The sequence below is a fragment of the Photinus pyralis genome, unplaced genomic scaffold (genome assembly GCF_008802855.1).
Source record: "Photinus pyralis isolate 1611_PpyrPB1 unplaced genomic scaffold, Ppyr1.3 Ppyr1.4_LG2, whole genome shotgun sequence".
NCBI classification, from domain to species: domain Eukaryota; kingdom Metazoa; phylum Arthropoda; class Insecta; order Coleoptera; family Lampyridae; genus Photinus; species Photinus pyralis.
This window is the reverse complement of record NW_022170403.1, coordinates 38,807,380-38,825,229: the sequence shown is the minus strand read 5'-3', so window position 1 is coordinate 38,825,229 and position 17,850 is coordinate 38,807,380. Positions and strand designations below refer to the sequence as shown.

General features: G+C 34.3%; 1 protein-coding gene across 1 annotated transcript in view; it reads left to right on the top strand.

Annotated features, from left to right (window-relative positions):
* Positions 1–15,584, top strand: part of LOC116164619 — a 77,579-nt gene extending 61,995 nt beyond the window's left edge. Inside the window, exons 2-5 of the mRNA XM_031478809.1 lie at positions 9,098–9,149; positions 14,202–14,355; positions 14,418–14,533; positions 14,591–15,584. Of these exons, the coding sequence (XP_031334669.1) occupies positions 9,098–9,149; positions 14,202–14,355; positions 14,418–14,533; positions 14,591–14,917 (649 nt within the window). The 3' untranslated portion in view covers positions 14,918–15,584. The remainder of the gene's footprint in view (positions 1–9,097; positions 9,150–14,201; positions 14,356–14,417; positions 14,534–14,590) is intronic.
* The last annotated feature ends 2,266 nt before the right edge of the window (positions 15,585–17,850 follow it).

Here is a 17,850-nt window from a genome sequence, read left to right as displayed (position 1 = left end):
TACTTTCTGTCAGGAAATTTTAGTTTCCATGGCAGAGGCAGAACAGACTACGTTTCATGCCGCTTGTCACTTTACTGACCGCATCTAATTTACTGGTCGCACCGTCACTTTACCGGCCGCATTTGTGACAACACTAAATGTCTATAATGACTACTGTCAACACTGTCAGATTGACATTAATCAAAATTTCTATATGAAAATTGAAATTTTATATTAAAATACGGGAAAAATTTAATACAAAACTCGTCAGTAAAATGACATTCCTGTAATGTGTCTTTTTCCTGACTTTTATGTAAATAACTATTGCTACGTACAATATCAAGTTTTGAAATATATACTTTTCTCACAGTTTGGATGCTGCCTAATAGTGGTGCGTATATAGGTACACATATAAAAAAAATTAATTTAAATGCTATCGTAAATAAGAAAGTTAGCACTGCGCATGCGCAAAACAATATTTTGGACATGTCGTGAATTTCACTTATATTCATAGTGTGCACATTGCTGTGGCTCTAATATTCGAGCCGCATAAAAATAAATGCAATGGCCCGGCCAAAATGAACCATACCTACACAAAACACCTGAAACCTAGCTAGCTCTCTTGTTAAAATTTTCCTAGGACACATCTGAATCCCAGCACAATGTAATATTTCAATCTTGACTTCGAATTCCAAATTCTAAGGCAAATAATGGCCACGATCAAACTCCTTAAATTCCAACAACAGTTACTTAAACAAATTTTTTGCGCAATCGGTCATTTCTGACTATTTACCATGTGTGTTTCCATGACAGTAAGTGGAATTTACCAGTTGCTATGATTACGACGACCACGAGGCCAAAATTACTTACCGATCTGAAAACAGAACAGCAAAAATACTTACCGACGCCTTTTTAAAAACAATCAGTTCAATATATGTTAACAGTCTTACATTACATTTAATCTTTAATTTAATCTTCGACATACCATTCGGCCACCGGCAAATACCTGGCTCATAAAGTCATAAAGAAGTGCAAAGCTAGCAAACTACATCAGACACATGCACAATTTTATGAAATTATTAATTTCAATTTTGACAAATAAACTGGTTACCTAGTGATGTACACCATACCACTTCGATTATTTCGATTTATTCTGCTCGTTAATTTATTAGTGCATAGTTATATTGGTTGGATATTTTTAATTTCGATCGCGCAAAAAATGTTATAAGCACGTCGAACGTTAAGGGTTACCGTTCTCAGACAATAATAAATTGGAGTCGTCGCTTCGCTCCTCCTCCAAACAATTGTCTTCGAACGGTAAAAATCCCTTACCGTTCTCCATACTTAATATACTATTTTGCGCGATGGGTCATTTCTATTTACTATTTACCATGTGTGTTTCCATGACAGTAAGTGTAATTTACCAGTTGCTATGATTACGACGACGCCAAAATTACTTACCGATCTAAAAACAGAACAGCAAAAATACTTACCGACGCCTTTTTAAAAACAATCAGTTCAATGTTAACAGTCTTACATTACATTCAATCTTTAATTATTGTTACATTATACGTACAATTTGCGCTGATGTTTCCTATAGAAAGAACACGTTCTTCATTTAAATATGAAGCAATAGAGATCAATGTGTTTGAAGATGTGCTTTCGTTTTTCCAATTACAATTTTGTTCTGTAAAGAATTTTCGACATACCATTCGGCCACCGGCGAATACCTCGCTCATAAAGTCATAAAGGAAGTGCAAAGCTAGCAAACTACATCAGACACATGCATCAGAAATTATTCATTTCAGTTTTGACAAATAAACTGGTTACCTAGTGATTGACACCATACCACTTCGATCATTTCGATTTATTCTGCTTGTTAATTTCTTAGTGCATATTTATATTGGTTCTGGTTGCATAATTTTAATTTCGATCGCGCAAAAAATGTTATAAGCACGTCGAACGTTAAGGGTTACCGTTCTCAGACAATAATTGGAGTCGTCGCTCCGCTCCTCCTCCAAACAATTGTCTTCGAACGGTAAAAATTCCTTACCGTTCTCCACACTTAATATACTATTGCGAACACCTGAAATAAACTTTGATCAATAAATTGATCATAATTAAGTATGAGACATTTATTTGGATCATTAAAGGGTTCGGATAAACACACGATTTACATCAATTAAGTAATGCAGACAAAATATATTCTAAACACAAATCAAATTTAAGACAAAACTGTAACAATCAAAGTAAACTATAACAAAGTCCGTTTTACACACCTCGCAGAAGCGTCAGATAACATTTAAACAAATTACTGAAATCTTAAACTACTTACAGTTTACTGTTAAAATCCCAAAACTTTAACTTATCTCTTCTTCGGGATACCAAGAACGTAATTTTAATGCATTGAATTAAACTGACTGGCCAAAACACCGCCGTTCAAATGAGGGCTGTTCGAAACAATAGACGAAAACTGCAATGAGATTGCTTCACTCAAATTTCTAAAGCTTTCACTACATACTCTGCCGATTTCTTTTCTAAAATGTTCTGAACTTTTGAACTTGACGAACAATGAACTTTATCAGAATTACGAAGAACAACTTTGTGTACACTACAAAAGGCGAACTTTGTCTCAAAATTTGCGCGTCTTCTAAGGTTTCAACGACGATAAAATTGACACAATTCGAAAATCCTCCTTCAATTATCGTACACGTAACAACACAACAGGCAATCCCGCATGTTTCTTATCTCTCCTTACGTCATTTATCCAGATTTTTGGGCAGAATTCTCTTATCTCAGATAACTATACGAAAAATACGTAGTTTTTGGACATAGAAACGCATACTTATCGCTAAGAAATTACATCATCTTTTTAACAACAGTCATAAAAATACGCATAAATTCAAAGAGACAAGTCACTTGACTGATTTATCAAAGCAAGATTGATAACAAAATAAATGATAAATCGTCCTACATTTAACAATTCTAGGAATTAATCTTTTACGCGGAAAAAACAAACCACTTGGATACAACTAGAAACGCAAATAATCATCTTTAGTGTTTAAACGTAAAACCCCACCAGACTAATTTTGAGAGGAAAATTTGACCCGGTATTACCTAATTCGGGCGTCTGGACCAAACTTTAACTTTCACAATGACATTGTTTATATAGCATTATATAAAGTTTCATTTAAATATATTCATAAATAAAAAATTCAGCCTTAAACCAAATATTTGACACTACGCATGCGCAAAACTAAAAATACCGGTACGCACGGGATCCTCGCACCAAGCCTTTTCAATTGATTTTCACTTTGAGGAAAATACGCTAAAAAAGTTTACGGTATGGAACATCAAGATCAAATGCACTCTTGTGACCACTTACACGCACTTTTACAATATTTAAAATATTGACTTACGTTTACGGGCTGGCACCTGAGAGAACTATACTACATTCATTATAAGAAGGTAGTAGATGGCGCTGTGTTTGAAGATAACACACACAGGAAAATATAAAACGGCACCAAATTATTGTAAAGTAGAAATATCCAGGACTGCAAACACAAATAAATCTTTGACATTAACAGTTAATGAGACTTCCAACGGTTTAGATGGCAACAGAAACTACCAGCTTACAAAATTCGCCACTCGTTTTATGTTTCAGCGTAATACTGACTTGTGTTTTAACCAATCACACTGAAGGTCAAAGCTTCCCTATGCTTTCTACCGCTACCTTCTTAAAATGAATACAGTATAGAAATCTGTGACGTGATTTGAGTTGGCACTCCTTTTACTCAAACCCCGCCGCATAAACGACCAGAATTTCTGGCTTCCTTATAAAAAGTAAAACAAAGACATCAATAAACCACAATAATATATTAAAAATTCGAACGCGTCTGAACAGCATGACTGTCATCATCAGGGAACAACTGCACTCAAACCCGCCTCATAAACGGTCAGCTAGCTCAGGGATAAAAACTAAAAGCACTTGAAATGCTCTACAGCGGTTAGTGCAAAAAATCTTCGTAACATTTTCGTATGGTGGGGCGCCATATCCAGTTTCTTTAAATACTTAAGTTCCCTCTGTAGACCTGGGAAGGTACCAGAGACATAAGTAAATTAACCAATCAGACAGTCAATAAGCTAAATTAAATATTCCCTCCCACTACAGAAATATTCCCATATATCAAAACTATTATGTTTAAATTGAACCTCAATACATTCCAAGTTACTAAATCCAGAACAGAATTCGCATCGATGATAGAGGCACAAGTAACCATGTAAAAATCTTACCTTTAATGTAGTGAACGCCGTCGCAAGAAAAGAGTCCTCTTCGAACGATAACAGCCTAAAACAAATGAAAGAAACAAGGAAAATTACAACCAGAGCTAAGTGAGTCGGTAAATGATAATTAATCCCCATTACACCTAATTCAAAATCGATTACGTTAACAAAGCACGTCTAAACCGCGTTCAAAATCGATCATAATATATATCGATTTGGGAGACAAAACAATGATTACGAACAAATAATGACATTTAAATCGCTAAAAAGATGTCATTGAAATGTTCCTTGAAGAGGAAACTATCCAATAATTACCAAATCATTTGAATTCCAGAGTAAGTAGTTTATCCTAGTTGACCAGGCTGGCCGAGATTCGCCCTGCTTTAGCGTTCACTATCCACACAAATTGCCAGTGCTTTGACAGATCAAATATCTTTTTAAGCGTCGTAATCTACGTGGTTGTCGAATTTACACTCGCACTATTAAAGCGGTAGACTAAAGGCCGATTCTCACTTTCGTGCAAAGAACCGGCTCGGCAACTGCACGGCACATACTCGGCACGGGCAAAGTTTTTTGAGTTCAATTCACACTGCGACAAGCTTGCCGCAGGTAAGCAGTTTCTACGTGAGTTTCTGCTGTGAAAATGTTCGAAACTTCCACGTTAATTAAAATTGGTCTAATATTAGATGATGAAGAACAAGAAAGTACATATTGCAGAAAAAGAAAAATACGTTTTTGTGTACATAAAATGCATAAGAAGTATCTTTTATGACCGAAATCATTTTCTCGGACACATTCAATCAGCATCTCATCTTGTTCCGCTGAAAAAGTGTTCCTTTGCTGACCCTTCAACGTTTCTTGTACTATGAAAACTGAACTAAAGTCGGTGACCTGCACAGATTGTATTCACACTTGTCGGAACGTGCACGGTACATGCCCGGCAAATATTGTTTCGGAAGAATGCCGCGTGCAAAGGCCGTAGCTTGCCGAGTCTTTGCTCGCATAGTGTGAATTACACCCAAAAAAATTCATAAGATTCAATAATATAGATATTTTGCCGAGTCGGTGCCTTGCCTGTGCCGAGTACGTGCCTTGCACGAAAGTGAGAATCGACCTTAAAACTTAAAATCCCCGAACCTAATATTAAAACTGAGAACCCAAAACTTGAACCCTAAAAAGGAATTAACATGTAACATGCCTTCGATCAGAAAAAACTAACATACCTCTGGTGAATCCGTCGCAACTACTGTGAACTTTCCTGGGCCTGTACCTACTAGTGTAATCCTCGTCCAAAACACCCACATTCTGGGTTTTTCTTATAATAATAATAATAATAATAATAATTTTATTTACGCCATAGGCATTTTACGAAGTAAAAAGTAAGAAACAAACTTATAAAACACATTAAAATATCACATACACGGTTATTTAATATTAACCTCGATAGTAACACTACGTTTAAACGAGAAAATAGTACTGAAAATACTGAAATAGGACTGAAAAAGTCAACACTCGCACTGAACTCATTGATTAGGCCAACCATCCGATCCAATGGACTGTTCCGGAAATACGCAGCGTTCCATTGTGCCTAGTTTGCAGTAGGGGCATGGTACGGACGAAACGTTGTGGAACCCTGATGTTAATTTTTGATACAATAGCAGTAGAGTTTAGGTGACCATTCAGTAATTTATACCCGAAAGTCAAAGTAAGAAATGTCCTTCTTTGTTTAAGAGTTGGAATATTCCAACATGTTCAGTCGAATCTATATGTATCCCATTTAATGATAGTTTGAACTTCATCATGCGCAAAAATGTCTCCCTATAAAATGCCGTTTGAAGAGAAAATGGTTCTATCCGGTTGTTGCAAATCAGGTTGAATATGCCGCATACTTAAATGTTATTGCAGGGTGGAAATTTGATCGGATACAACACTTCAACTTGATCCGACAAACTTGGGAGATTGAGTTCAACGCTTCTACTTCGGAATAGTGCGTCAGATGGCATAAGCGATTTTGAATTTGATGTCAAATTTGTAGACATCGCTTTAAAGCTAAATTCGCAGTGTAAATGAAAATCGCATAATGTTTAAACGCCGGTCAAGAACAGTTCAGGTAGCAAGAAAATTGATTGAAGAGTAGTTTCGACGTATCCACTTGAGATTACCCATATACAGTTACACCCACAAAAGTAGGTTTAAAGTAGCGGATTCTTTACATTCGATCGAAAGTTAGGGCGTAAGCGTATAGTAATTTTCTCGCTATAGACTGAATCCGTTTTTTTACGCTCATTTCATTGATCTTTTTGAAATGAGACGGTGGTGTGTGTTCTACCAAAACGGTTTCCATTCTAAATCACTGCAAATTCTAGAGACTTCCACATTTTTATAGGTTTTTGATGATTTTATTCTTATTTTTATAAGTTTTAATATGAAATTATGTATTTTACATTAATTGGGGGATTATGGAAAGATCGAGTAGCTCTTACGATCTTATCAATTTATGTAGGTGCACGGGAAAACCCACGTGCCTGTTTTTTGTTGTTGAGCTTTTGACCAATTTCCCGAGAACTGTAAAATTTCCTACGTTATGGCGAATGCAATACAGCCGATGTACATTGTATAAAGTTGTGCAAATTTCACAAACGTGACAACGTAAAACATTAGAATCTATAATTTGGCCTCCTTTATCCGAAGAATACTCATAATGTCTATATCAAGGCTCTCGTACTTCACTAGAAATTACGATTAGAGTTTTCGTCCTACTACCTACTTAACGAGAATAAATTAATGTTTGAAAATAATATATAATTTAATAATATTACGACCTTGCGAAGTTTAATAGTATGAGCTTATTGCTTAAAGCTGACTTTAATCACAGAAATCTTTAATCGCTAACCTTTAATTTGAAATGTTTCACTCACGCTATTAATCAGTAATTCGATATATACACTGACTATTCGGTATAATCACTCTTATTAAGTAAACTAGACGTGCCAATTGAGTATCTTAATTAATTGATTTAATTTCTACTTCCGTAAACTCGTGCGATCTTCTAAGAGAACGTAAACGATCGTAAATATGTAAAATCGACAGGGGCATTAAATAAAATTTATTTGCATGGTATATTTCTTTATTACTTTCATTTCTGATACATCCAATAACGTTGCTTAATTAAAGGGATTTGACGATGTTCTTACTACATTTACTATTCTTCGGGCCATTAAAGCTTTTTACGTTATGTTTTAATTATAGATTGGCTTGAACAGTGACTCAGATAATCGGTGTTTACACCAATAAGAAGGCGAAAGTGACATTCCGCGTATTTTCTGCAATCAAATAGTGTCTTTACTTTGCCACATTGCATGAGATTGAATCCAAGTCGATGATGTCTTACACTTAAACGATCACCACCGCAATGACTTTTATGTCACTTAAAAGTAAAATTCCTAAGCTTTGTGGAATTCTAAGTAGTGTTAGTGCCTAGTTGTTTTCAAACATCATGATTTACATACATACTATATAGCCTTAATCGTTTCTAGTGCTGGCCGCGGCGTCATCTTAGAATGTCCGGACCGTCGCCCCATTCAGCCACTTTTTTATAGCCTTTAAACTTCACACGGCGTCTTTTAATACTTACATCAATATATGTATATGTAATTTTAACACATTTAATGCGAGTTGTTCATTCAATAAGAAAAATTTGCATTAATAGTTGGTCAAAGCGATCGGCCACGGTCTTTTAGTAATGCTGGCGCGTGCCGAGGGTTTATTGTGCCATCCGTTCCTGTCACATATGTGCGAAATCGCGACACCCGGTTTTCAGAAATGGTTAATTTGTTCTGGTGAGTTACTCATCTCTTTTACCCACGGGAACCGATTTCATTCGATATTTCATCACAGAATTTCAGGTGTTGTTCATTGAACTCTTACATTACGAAGTGTGTCAACAAGCCTTATTGTACTGATAACGCAATTGAACAAACTTTAAACGTTATCGATTTCTAACAAATTAGTGGCGCCGCACTTTCAATTTCCTTTTTAACTCTGGAATCAATAGGTACCTATACGATACTCTGCAGAAATACATGTTTTAGAAATTTTCCACCATAACAAGTTATGATTTTTGCCATAATTATTCGAGTTCATATTCATGATCGCCCCATCAAATCAATTAAAATATACAACCTTGAAGATAAACGTTTTATAATTATTAATTTTAATTACATATTAAAACTTGCACCTTAAATTATTAAGATCTTTAAAGCCAATTACATTTTACATCATTTTTATCAGCAAAAACTTGTTTTAATATAAGCAAAAAATTAATTTTAGTGGATATACATGGCGTGAAGTGTTAAACCGTTGCAGTTTATTTGTATGGCCTCACATTAAAAATATAATTCATTGACAAGGTCAACAAAATTATTTTCTATTATCACATAAATTTATTGTTTTCTTATCTCTTGCCGCATTCCTGGAATTTCTTATTCACAATAAAAACGATGTGGCAATAAAAATGTTATTGGGCACCTGTTTTTTGGACGGGCCGTGCTCATTATAAATATCATTTAATTATTTTAACACACGCTGAAAGTGATTGAATTAATAAAATGTAGTTTACTAAACGTAATTAATAATAAATTCTACTCCTGACTCTGTTGTAAAAACTTGCGGTATGCGGTTAGGTCACCTAAGTCATTTAATCTCCATGTAAATTGAGTCACATTAATTCGAAAGCTAATAATATAGCACAATATTCTGTTGCAAAATTATTTCCTGAAAATATCGGTATTGGCGTGCATTTAATTTGAATTAATAGTCTTTTCTTGTTTTTCAGGATATCACAGCTTCTGGTAGTATCAGCATTGAGGACACTAATTCTAATGGTGGTGAGTACCTACTTATAAATCCATTTACTTTCCCAATAATCGGTTTTTAAGGGACCTTTCACTAATTACTTCAAATTCTCTGATAGTGCCATAGACCGCAATGATTTGTAGTATAGATGCGTCAAGAATTTAATTTATTGTTTTAACAATTTGAGAGATTTGAATAATTAACTGTTAACACATGTAAGCGAAGTGCAGCACTCGTGAGAAACTTTGGACAAACATGCAAATAGGTATTTATTTTCAACAATTTATGCAACGGAAAATAAGTAATGTATTTCATCCCTAGAATGTACATTGAAGGTACACGGTTATTTTGGACAGCGCTAGCGCGTTTATTATAAAATAGCAAAAACCTCAAATATAAAAGTTGTGGGGCTTATCATAAATGGCCAGAAAATGCAGAGTAAAAAAAAGCATATGAATATTGCAAAGTTGTAAACAAATGCAAATTTAGTGAATTTATAATGGAGCGCCATGTATATTTTTGAAGAATTGGTTAGATTTTTTCTTTCCGATTTCAAAAACAAATATGTTAACATTTGCTTTAGCCGTTTTTGAAATATTTGCATTTATACCACATTATCAAATTGTTTTACCAAATCGCAGTTGCCATAACAAAACAAGTGGGCATTAGTATTGAACATTAATTAAATTACTTTTACCCTGAAAATAACCTAGCTAGACTAACTTTACTTTTTAATATTTATTTTCAAATAACAATATCCAACCAAAATTTACAAATGGTAGATATGATCATCATTATATATTTGCAATACATTTTCTGTCAACACATTATATATTTTTGAAATCAGAAAGAAAAGATCTATTAAATTCTTAAAAAATATACAGGGCGTTCGATTAAAAATGTACCAAGTTTGCATTTGTTTATTAACTTTGCGATATTCATTTGTTTTCTTACTTTCCATTTTCTGGCGATTTATGATAAAACACACAGGTTTTGTATTTAAAGTTTTTTTCCCTTATAATGAACGCGCTGTCTAAATATACGGAATAACATTGTACCCTGCATTGTACTTATAACTTTTGAGTTGAGTGATTTACTCAAATGATTCGAAATATCAAGAATAATTGAGTAAATCATAAAACTTCTCTATTTACTAAAACTTCTAACGAAAGGCTACCATGAGAAACCTGATATAGCTTACATCCTCAGAGATTGACCAATCAGGGTGCCTGAACGTGTGGTTTTCTCGGTTTCCCAAATTTAAATTTAACAAATAAGATTACTTTGTACAATTGGAGCGCATAGTCTATCATTTACAATCGCGTTTTTTTAAAAATTATTGTTGTTCAATCTTGGGAGGAGGTTGAGATGTTTTGGCGATTGTGAGTGACATTTGCTACTCACAAACCCCAAATTTTCTCAGTCTTGTGAAACCAAAGGTAGCGTGTCATTTTTCCGAAGTTGGCCGAAGATGACGTCACAGAGTGAAAGGAACATTATGAAAACTAGGCGACGCCTGTTAATACTACAAACAAACACGTTTGATAGAGAAAAGGTAAAAACCACCCATTATAGATATTTTTACGTAGAATCTAGTGGCGCAGTCAAAAAAATTTTTGGATCACCTTTTCTGAGATTTGAAATTGGTATTAGCTTCCTAGCATGTGCTAGGTAGCTATTGCGATAGCCGTTTTTTGAACATTTCAAAATTTCATCAAATGTCGACGTTTTAGACCATTTTAAGCAACTTTTAAAGAATAAAATTTTTTTCTGTCTGTATGTACGTACGTACACGTACGTACGTACGTTTGTTGGCAATTTTCTGAGAAAACGGCTAGACGGATTTTGTTGAAATTTTGTATATATGTTTTAGGCATACCGAACAGAAAAATAACGGGCCGGATTTTTGAAAAGAAATTTTGGAGCGCCGTAACGGCATCGAACTTTTTTTTTTCAAATAGCAACCTAAAATGTTTATTCTATTATTTGGAAGACCTTATTTTCCTGTGTACAACCTACAAAAAATTGGGCCGGGTTATATTATCAAAAAACGGAGAAAAAAAATTGTCAAAGTCAAAAAATTGTGTTGCATATGTGCAAAACGCAACGATCTTGTTTCTGAAGCAATTTAAACGAAATTCTATGGTAAGTCCCTTTAATAAAAGCAAACAAAATTCATGCGCAAAAATCGTGTTGCGCATGCGCAGAAATGCAATTTTCTTATTTATGGAACATTAGCTTTTCTCTTCATAGCATGAGCTAGGTACAATGCGAAATTTCATCAAATGTTGACGTTTTAGATCATTTTAAGCAACTTTTAAAGAATAAATTTTTCCCGTCTGTAACTGCGTACATATGTTGGCAATTTTTGGTTTCAGCTAGGAAGCTATTCTGTCAAGAATTTGACACCTGGTTTTTTAAATGCAACACACTGTGTATCTTACGTCAATCTGTTTTGCACTTTTTTTCTGATCACCACCAACCGAAGATAAAAATCTAATTTTTGATGGTTTTTAATGAGTAGGGCATGGAATCATGAAGGTTTTGTTTTGTTACTGGTAACTAAGGCAGCCGAAACAAATCAATAAAAAAGGTTGGTGGTCATTTCAAAAATTTTAAAAATATAATAATCTACAGGGTCGCTGATAAGTTTAGAAACGGTCGATTATCGAGGAAAATATACAAGATATCGAAATATGTTTACTAGGCAGTAATAATTTTAATTATGCAGGGTTGCTCATAAAGACACGGCACACCAAAACTGCATTTTTTTGAAATGGAACACTGTATATTATTCAATATTTCAATTCTTCTCTCAATTTTAAGCAAAATTTGTAGAAAGCATAATGTATCTAAATGCAATCGTTTCCGAATTATCGAGTTTTGAAAATAAACGCTATTATTTTAAAATTCATTAATAATTGAAAAAATAACAATGATTAATGATTCCAAACAATCTTAACAAACTTTACAAACGGTTTTTTTCAGAACCACAGAATGTTTTCAAAAGAAATTCGTGTTTTCTGTTTTGGCAGTCAACTTACCACGTTTACATTAAATTTCGTTTTCTAAGAATTAAGAATAAAAATTCAAGAATAAGAATCTTATTAATGAGCTTCTAGCGAGTTTATAATTTTGCGGTGTCTGTCCATCTGTCCGTTAGCACGATATCCCGGAAACAAGTGGACCGATTACGATGAAATTTTGCAGGGGATTCGTTATCAAATTTGTAGATCGGAGTTCGTGAATTGTCAATGTAGGCCAAAAAAATAAGGAACGCCCTTTTGAAATCTCCGTTAGTTATGAACTGATTTGCATGAAATTCAATATAGATATAGCTTTAGCCAAATAAATTGCAATGCCAAAAGTTGAATCTAATCGATTCAACACTCACAATGCCTTTTTCGCATCTCGACCATTTATGAACCGTATTGCAAACTTTTTTATTTATGAAGGTATTTAAATGAAATTTGATACGTTGGCACTTGAGATAAATGCAAATCCAACTCCAGTTTCAAAATTTGGTTTTCGGATGCGCAGTGCCAACTTTCCTATTTATGAAAGCGTTTAAATGAAATTTGATAAATATGCACTTAGAATAAAAGCAAATGTAACACCAGGTGCAAAATTTAGTTTTGCACATGCTATAGCCATACCCAGGAGCTCGTTTGCTATATTTGTTTACACGGTTATTCAGTTAGAATTTAATGCTGTAACTGTATTTTACTTTAAATCAGTATTTCTCGAAAATAAGATGACATTTCTAGAGTATAGTATCGCCTGTCAATATGTCCACCCGCCAGTGTGAGAGACCAGAACTAAAGACGAGAAAGTAAAGTTTTTCCACATTTTCGCAACGAAATCAGTATATAAATAACGATTTTGCATAAATGCATAAATTCATTTGTTGAACATCCATTGAATGTGCGTTTATGTTTTGTCAATGAAATTTACACATAAATAACCGCCTCTTGGTAGTCAACAAGAATGATATAGTCATGCCTATAATTGCCGACAGAGTATTAATTAATAAGGACATTTTATTAACAATCTCTATTGCAACAATTAAATTACAATTAAATTAAAGAAGATATCATTCTTTAATTGTACACATATTATATACACATATTTTTTAATGCGAGATGTGCACGACCAGATATAATGAAATTATGTTTATTTTATGTTATTTTTTATTAATTTATAGATCTGGCTGTAAATTTGCAAATCGAGAATTCGAAAAAGTTGTCCCATTTTTCTAAAATTTTACAGTTGTATTTGGGAATTTACAAACCTCTTTGGGAATTCACAGATCTTTTTCCTAAACATATTAGATTCAAGTTTGTTCTAATATTTAAATTGACCACACAACGTTGCATTAAATTAAAGGGAATTTCATAATGACTGAAGCCGCCATCGTTTAGCTAGAATCAGATGATTTGCACTCACATTTAGAGTCAGAAAGGCGTCCACAATCTTAAAATAGTGTGGCTATTTACCTTGCACTACTTTAACTTATAGGTACCGAACACAACTTTATTATTTCGACCAAAAGAAGTCTTAGTTGTATCTATGGGCCCATTTCGTTCGGCGTACGTCCCCCCCAAAGGTGTGCGGAAGGTAGTCATACAACCTCGCATACAACATGATGCAATCTGTGTGATAGTGTGAAACGAAATTTTAAAATGGCGAGTAAGAGTATAGAAAACCAGAACAGCATACGATTTTACGATTTTCAGCTTATATCGAATTAAATCCGTACAACTGATCTCATATTTCGTAGCTGTGATAATTACGTGAATGTCGAAAGTTTGAGAAGGCTATTGCTAGTTCTTTTCCTTTATGGTAAGAATGACAAAAAATCTATCCACCTTATCCCTGAACGATGAAATCACAAACATTTACACCCTGATTTACACTTTAACAAACCCCTAATAACAAGTAAATAGATCTAAATAATCAATACGGCTCTACTATGTATGTATAGAGTGGGTCTCCATAACCAGATACTTCAAATTTACTCTTCACAAGTCACAAAAAATGTGAATGCCGTAAGTGTTATAGTCAACTTGTTTTCTTTGTTTCAGCTGATTTCTGGTGTCGTGCACTCCGGACCTGTGCATCATCAAAAAACTTGTGGCGATCTTCAACCAATTAAACCTGCAGCTTTTTACAATTCCTGTTCGAAGAAATATCTCAGAGTGAATAACAAGGATATCGTTGCAGATACAGATACTAACAGTAAGTTTGTTTTTATGGAATTAATGAAGGCTTATATTTAGTAAAGGGGGTTTACCTTGCAGATACGCTTTTTACAATAACCGTAAATAATTCTCATGGATTTTTATTATTCGATCCTATAGCAAATATGTTTGTATGTTGGAAGTATAATAAGAAAACATCTAGATTAGTGCCTAAGGTAAGCCATTAGACTCGTGTAGGTTCGTTTCATGTGCAATTATTTGTTTAATTGTAGAGGAACCCCAAAGATATTAGTTTATGTATATTTGAAGAATTGCCAACCGACGGTGCATATACAAAGTACGTTTCGACAAAAAATAGAAGTTACGTTATGAGCTTTAAGAGTAACGGTCAGCAGAGGATAGGCAAGAAATCGAATGTCAAGAAAAGATCTAAGTGTCAGCCGGAAGCCTTCATGCGCGTTTCCAAACAGAACGGTTCGAATTGCTCGTCTACCTATAACGACTTCTGCGAGAGGATGAAGCGAATAAAACGGCACAAGGTGAGAGAAGAAATAAGGCAGCTTTGTGCCATTGACAATTCGGTACATAGGAAAAATTAATGTAGATCAATGCAAGCGTACAAACAAGGACGTTGTATGTAACGCGATATTACAAGCTTGTGCATATGGAAATTATAAACCAGTGCATTTATGTGTCAGTATTTTGCAGTAATAATTATACTTTGCTTGAAAGAACACTCATGTGAGACTATTTATAATGCGTTAGTTTAGTTAATGTATTATTAACAGTGTACAAAATAATTGTATTGCATTTATTTTAACCCCTATGGGGTTTTAATTTAACACACTTATGTATTAACTTTTCTGTATATCAGTTATTTATTTCTATAAATGTCGAGGCACCACGTTATGCTATGTTAGTATATAATAATTGTTACGTTTTTATATTTTTGAACTTGCCATTTTACAAGAGTTACAGAATAATAACGTAATCTGGTGCCTCATTATTATAATCATGTTTTAATGGTTAGCAATTTAATTGCAGATTTATCTACCAAATAACTGAGGCTTGTATATTAAATGAACCCATACCTTTTTGTATACTTTGTACATATATAGCCATTATTATTTATGTGTTATGTAATTTCAAAATTACATCAGCCTCATTTTGTTATAAGATCTGTGCCCCTCGAGGCAATGTCCTCATCTAAACATTCCAAATCAAACTGTGCATATAAAGCAAATAAAAACGACAAGTAATATTCAACCGACTTTATTATTCCACAAACTTCTTTGGAGGATTTTAAGCGCAGAAAACTGAGGTAAGTCGTCGCACCTGCAGTTGCATTACTTTCGAGTACCAATTGCATTCACATTCGTTAATTAAGCACAACTTACATACTCGGATTTCATACACCAGAATATTATGCGTTCGATACATTTCATTTAGTTCTTTGTCATTTAGACAGTAAATAAAAACATAAAACACTGTTAGGTTGCTGTTGGGACATTTGCTGCGCCGTCTGCATTTTATAAGAAGATAAAGGTAGGTTTAGGCTTTGTCACGATTCGCTATTAGTTTTTGTTCGAATTTGTAGGTATGTGGGATATGTAGTGGTGCAAACTTTAGATGATGTTCCGTGTTTATACCACCTATGCAACTACCAATTCCGATTGTGTGTATAAGCAAAGATATAAATAAAAAACACATTTCAGATCAACCAAGTCCCTTCCACACACATCATAGTCAATGCATCCTGGTCAAGTGGTCACGATTCGGTTCAAACTTTGCACAGTTGACCTATATTATCCTCGCCATTAGAGATTGCCGGTACGTCATAAGTAAATGACTCTAGCTATCCAAAACGTTTATAGTAAAGTCACATGAAAAACAGCACATCAAATAAAGACAGTGAATATTTGAAGTGCATTTGAAGGAAACGAAGTGAGTTATTGAATGAGATAATGAGGTAGAAAGAGAAAAAACAAAAACGAATAACCATTGCGTTTTGTAAACCGTATGAATTTGAACTCTCATTTGACTAAAATAGTTCTTCCGTATATTTGTTTGACAGTTGTGATTTTTAATTGTTTACCTGTCACGCACTTTTAAATCATCGGTTACGCACTTTTCAATCAGTTCTTTTGAGAACTAATCCGTCACTTACGTGTATCCTATTAATCACTTTAATCTCTCTCTACGAATTCCCATGTCTGCAAAGGGTAAAACTTTGCATACCGAAGCAAAACAGCTTGTGTTAAACTTAGTGCAACATTTTGAGAAGGAGAAAGAAAACGGTGGCGAAGACAGTTTTCCCCTTCTAATAAGACGCGCGGTTACCAGCTCTCAAAAATGTGTGCATAGGCGTAGGTTGTATATACAGGGTGGAGTCCCACAAACTCAAAATTCAATAAACATTTGCCCGCCGAACTAACTGAACCCCAAGGAGGATTGCCTCAACAAAACTACCTCAGTTGCATAAACTATAGGAACTTTTACTATGTTGTGGAAATGCTAAGGTTACCTACTATGATATCTGGTGAACTATAGGAAACGACCAGGAGTATTTCAAATTCAACCTGTTTAACTAACTGGGTCAGGAGATTTTGTCATGGTAACAATTATTGCCACAACTGTCTTCATGGTAATTTCTACCAACCCAATTTCCGAAAACGTCTTTAGTAGATAAACATAAAGGCAACACACAGATACTTGTAATGGAAATTTAATCGAAATAGCAAAATAGCAAAAATATATGTTTCCTACAATCTATTGATATTCCCGCACTAGTGCCAGAATTGAACACTTTGCGCACGCGATTTGATTAATTCTTAAACGATTGTAACAAAAACTTGTTCCTAACATGTGCGCGAAGGTACCTCAAGCAGGTACCAAAACTCGCTACGTTGCTTTTCGTAACATCATGCTTTCGTTTCGGAATCACCAACTTCACGCACTTGTTAAGAAAATAGCTATTGAAAATCGTAGTTTCCTGCATTCCAAGAGTGGAGAGGAGAACTGGCTAATATCCATCTGCTCAACTTAATTATGTCATTTTGTGAATAAACTGGCCCAATTTAGAAACATCCCTGTACCTTAACATTAACAGTCACATAATTTTGACAATCAAATACTTAATAACTGGTTAATCTCTGAATAACCCAAAAGAATTGCACAAACATTATCGTCATTGAGTGAGTTGGTGGAGCCGAGATAACTGGGCGATCACTGACATACCCTCAACTCTCCATCAGAATGTAGATTCATTAGAATTTCTTTAAGCTGCAGAAACTCGTGTCCACAATTATCACCACCATACCCAACCCACGTTATAGTCCTCAATGTCTTTGTATTTTAGAGACTAATGGTTATTTGGTTTGTAATGACTCTAGAAATCATCATATAAGCAGTGGTTTAAATGTATGCTATAATTTGCGATCTGATTACAACGCTAAACGATTCTATTCAATAAATTCCTATTTCCTATTTGAGTTCCTATTTGAAATTACATAGTGCCTCCCCCACTCCTTTA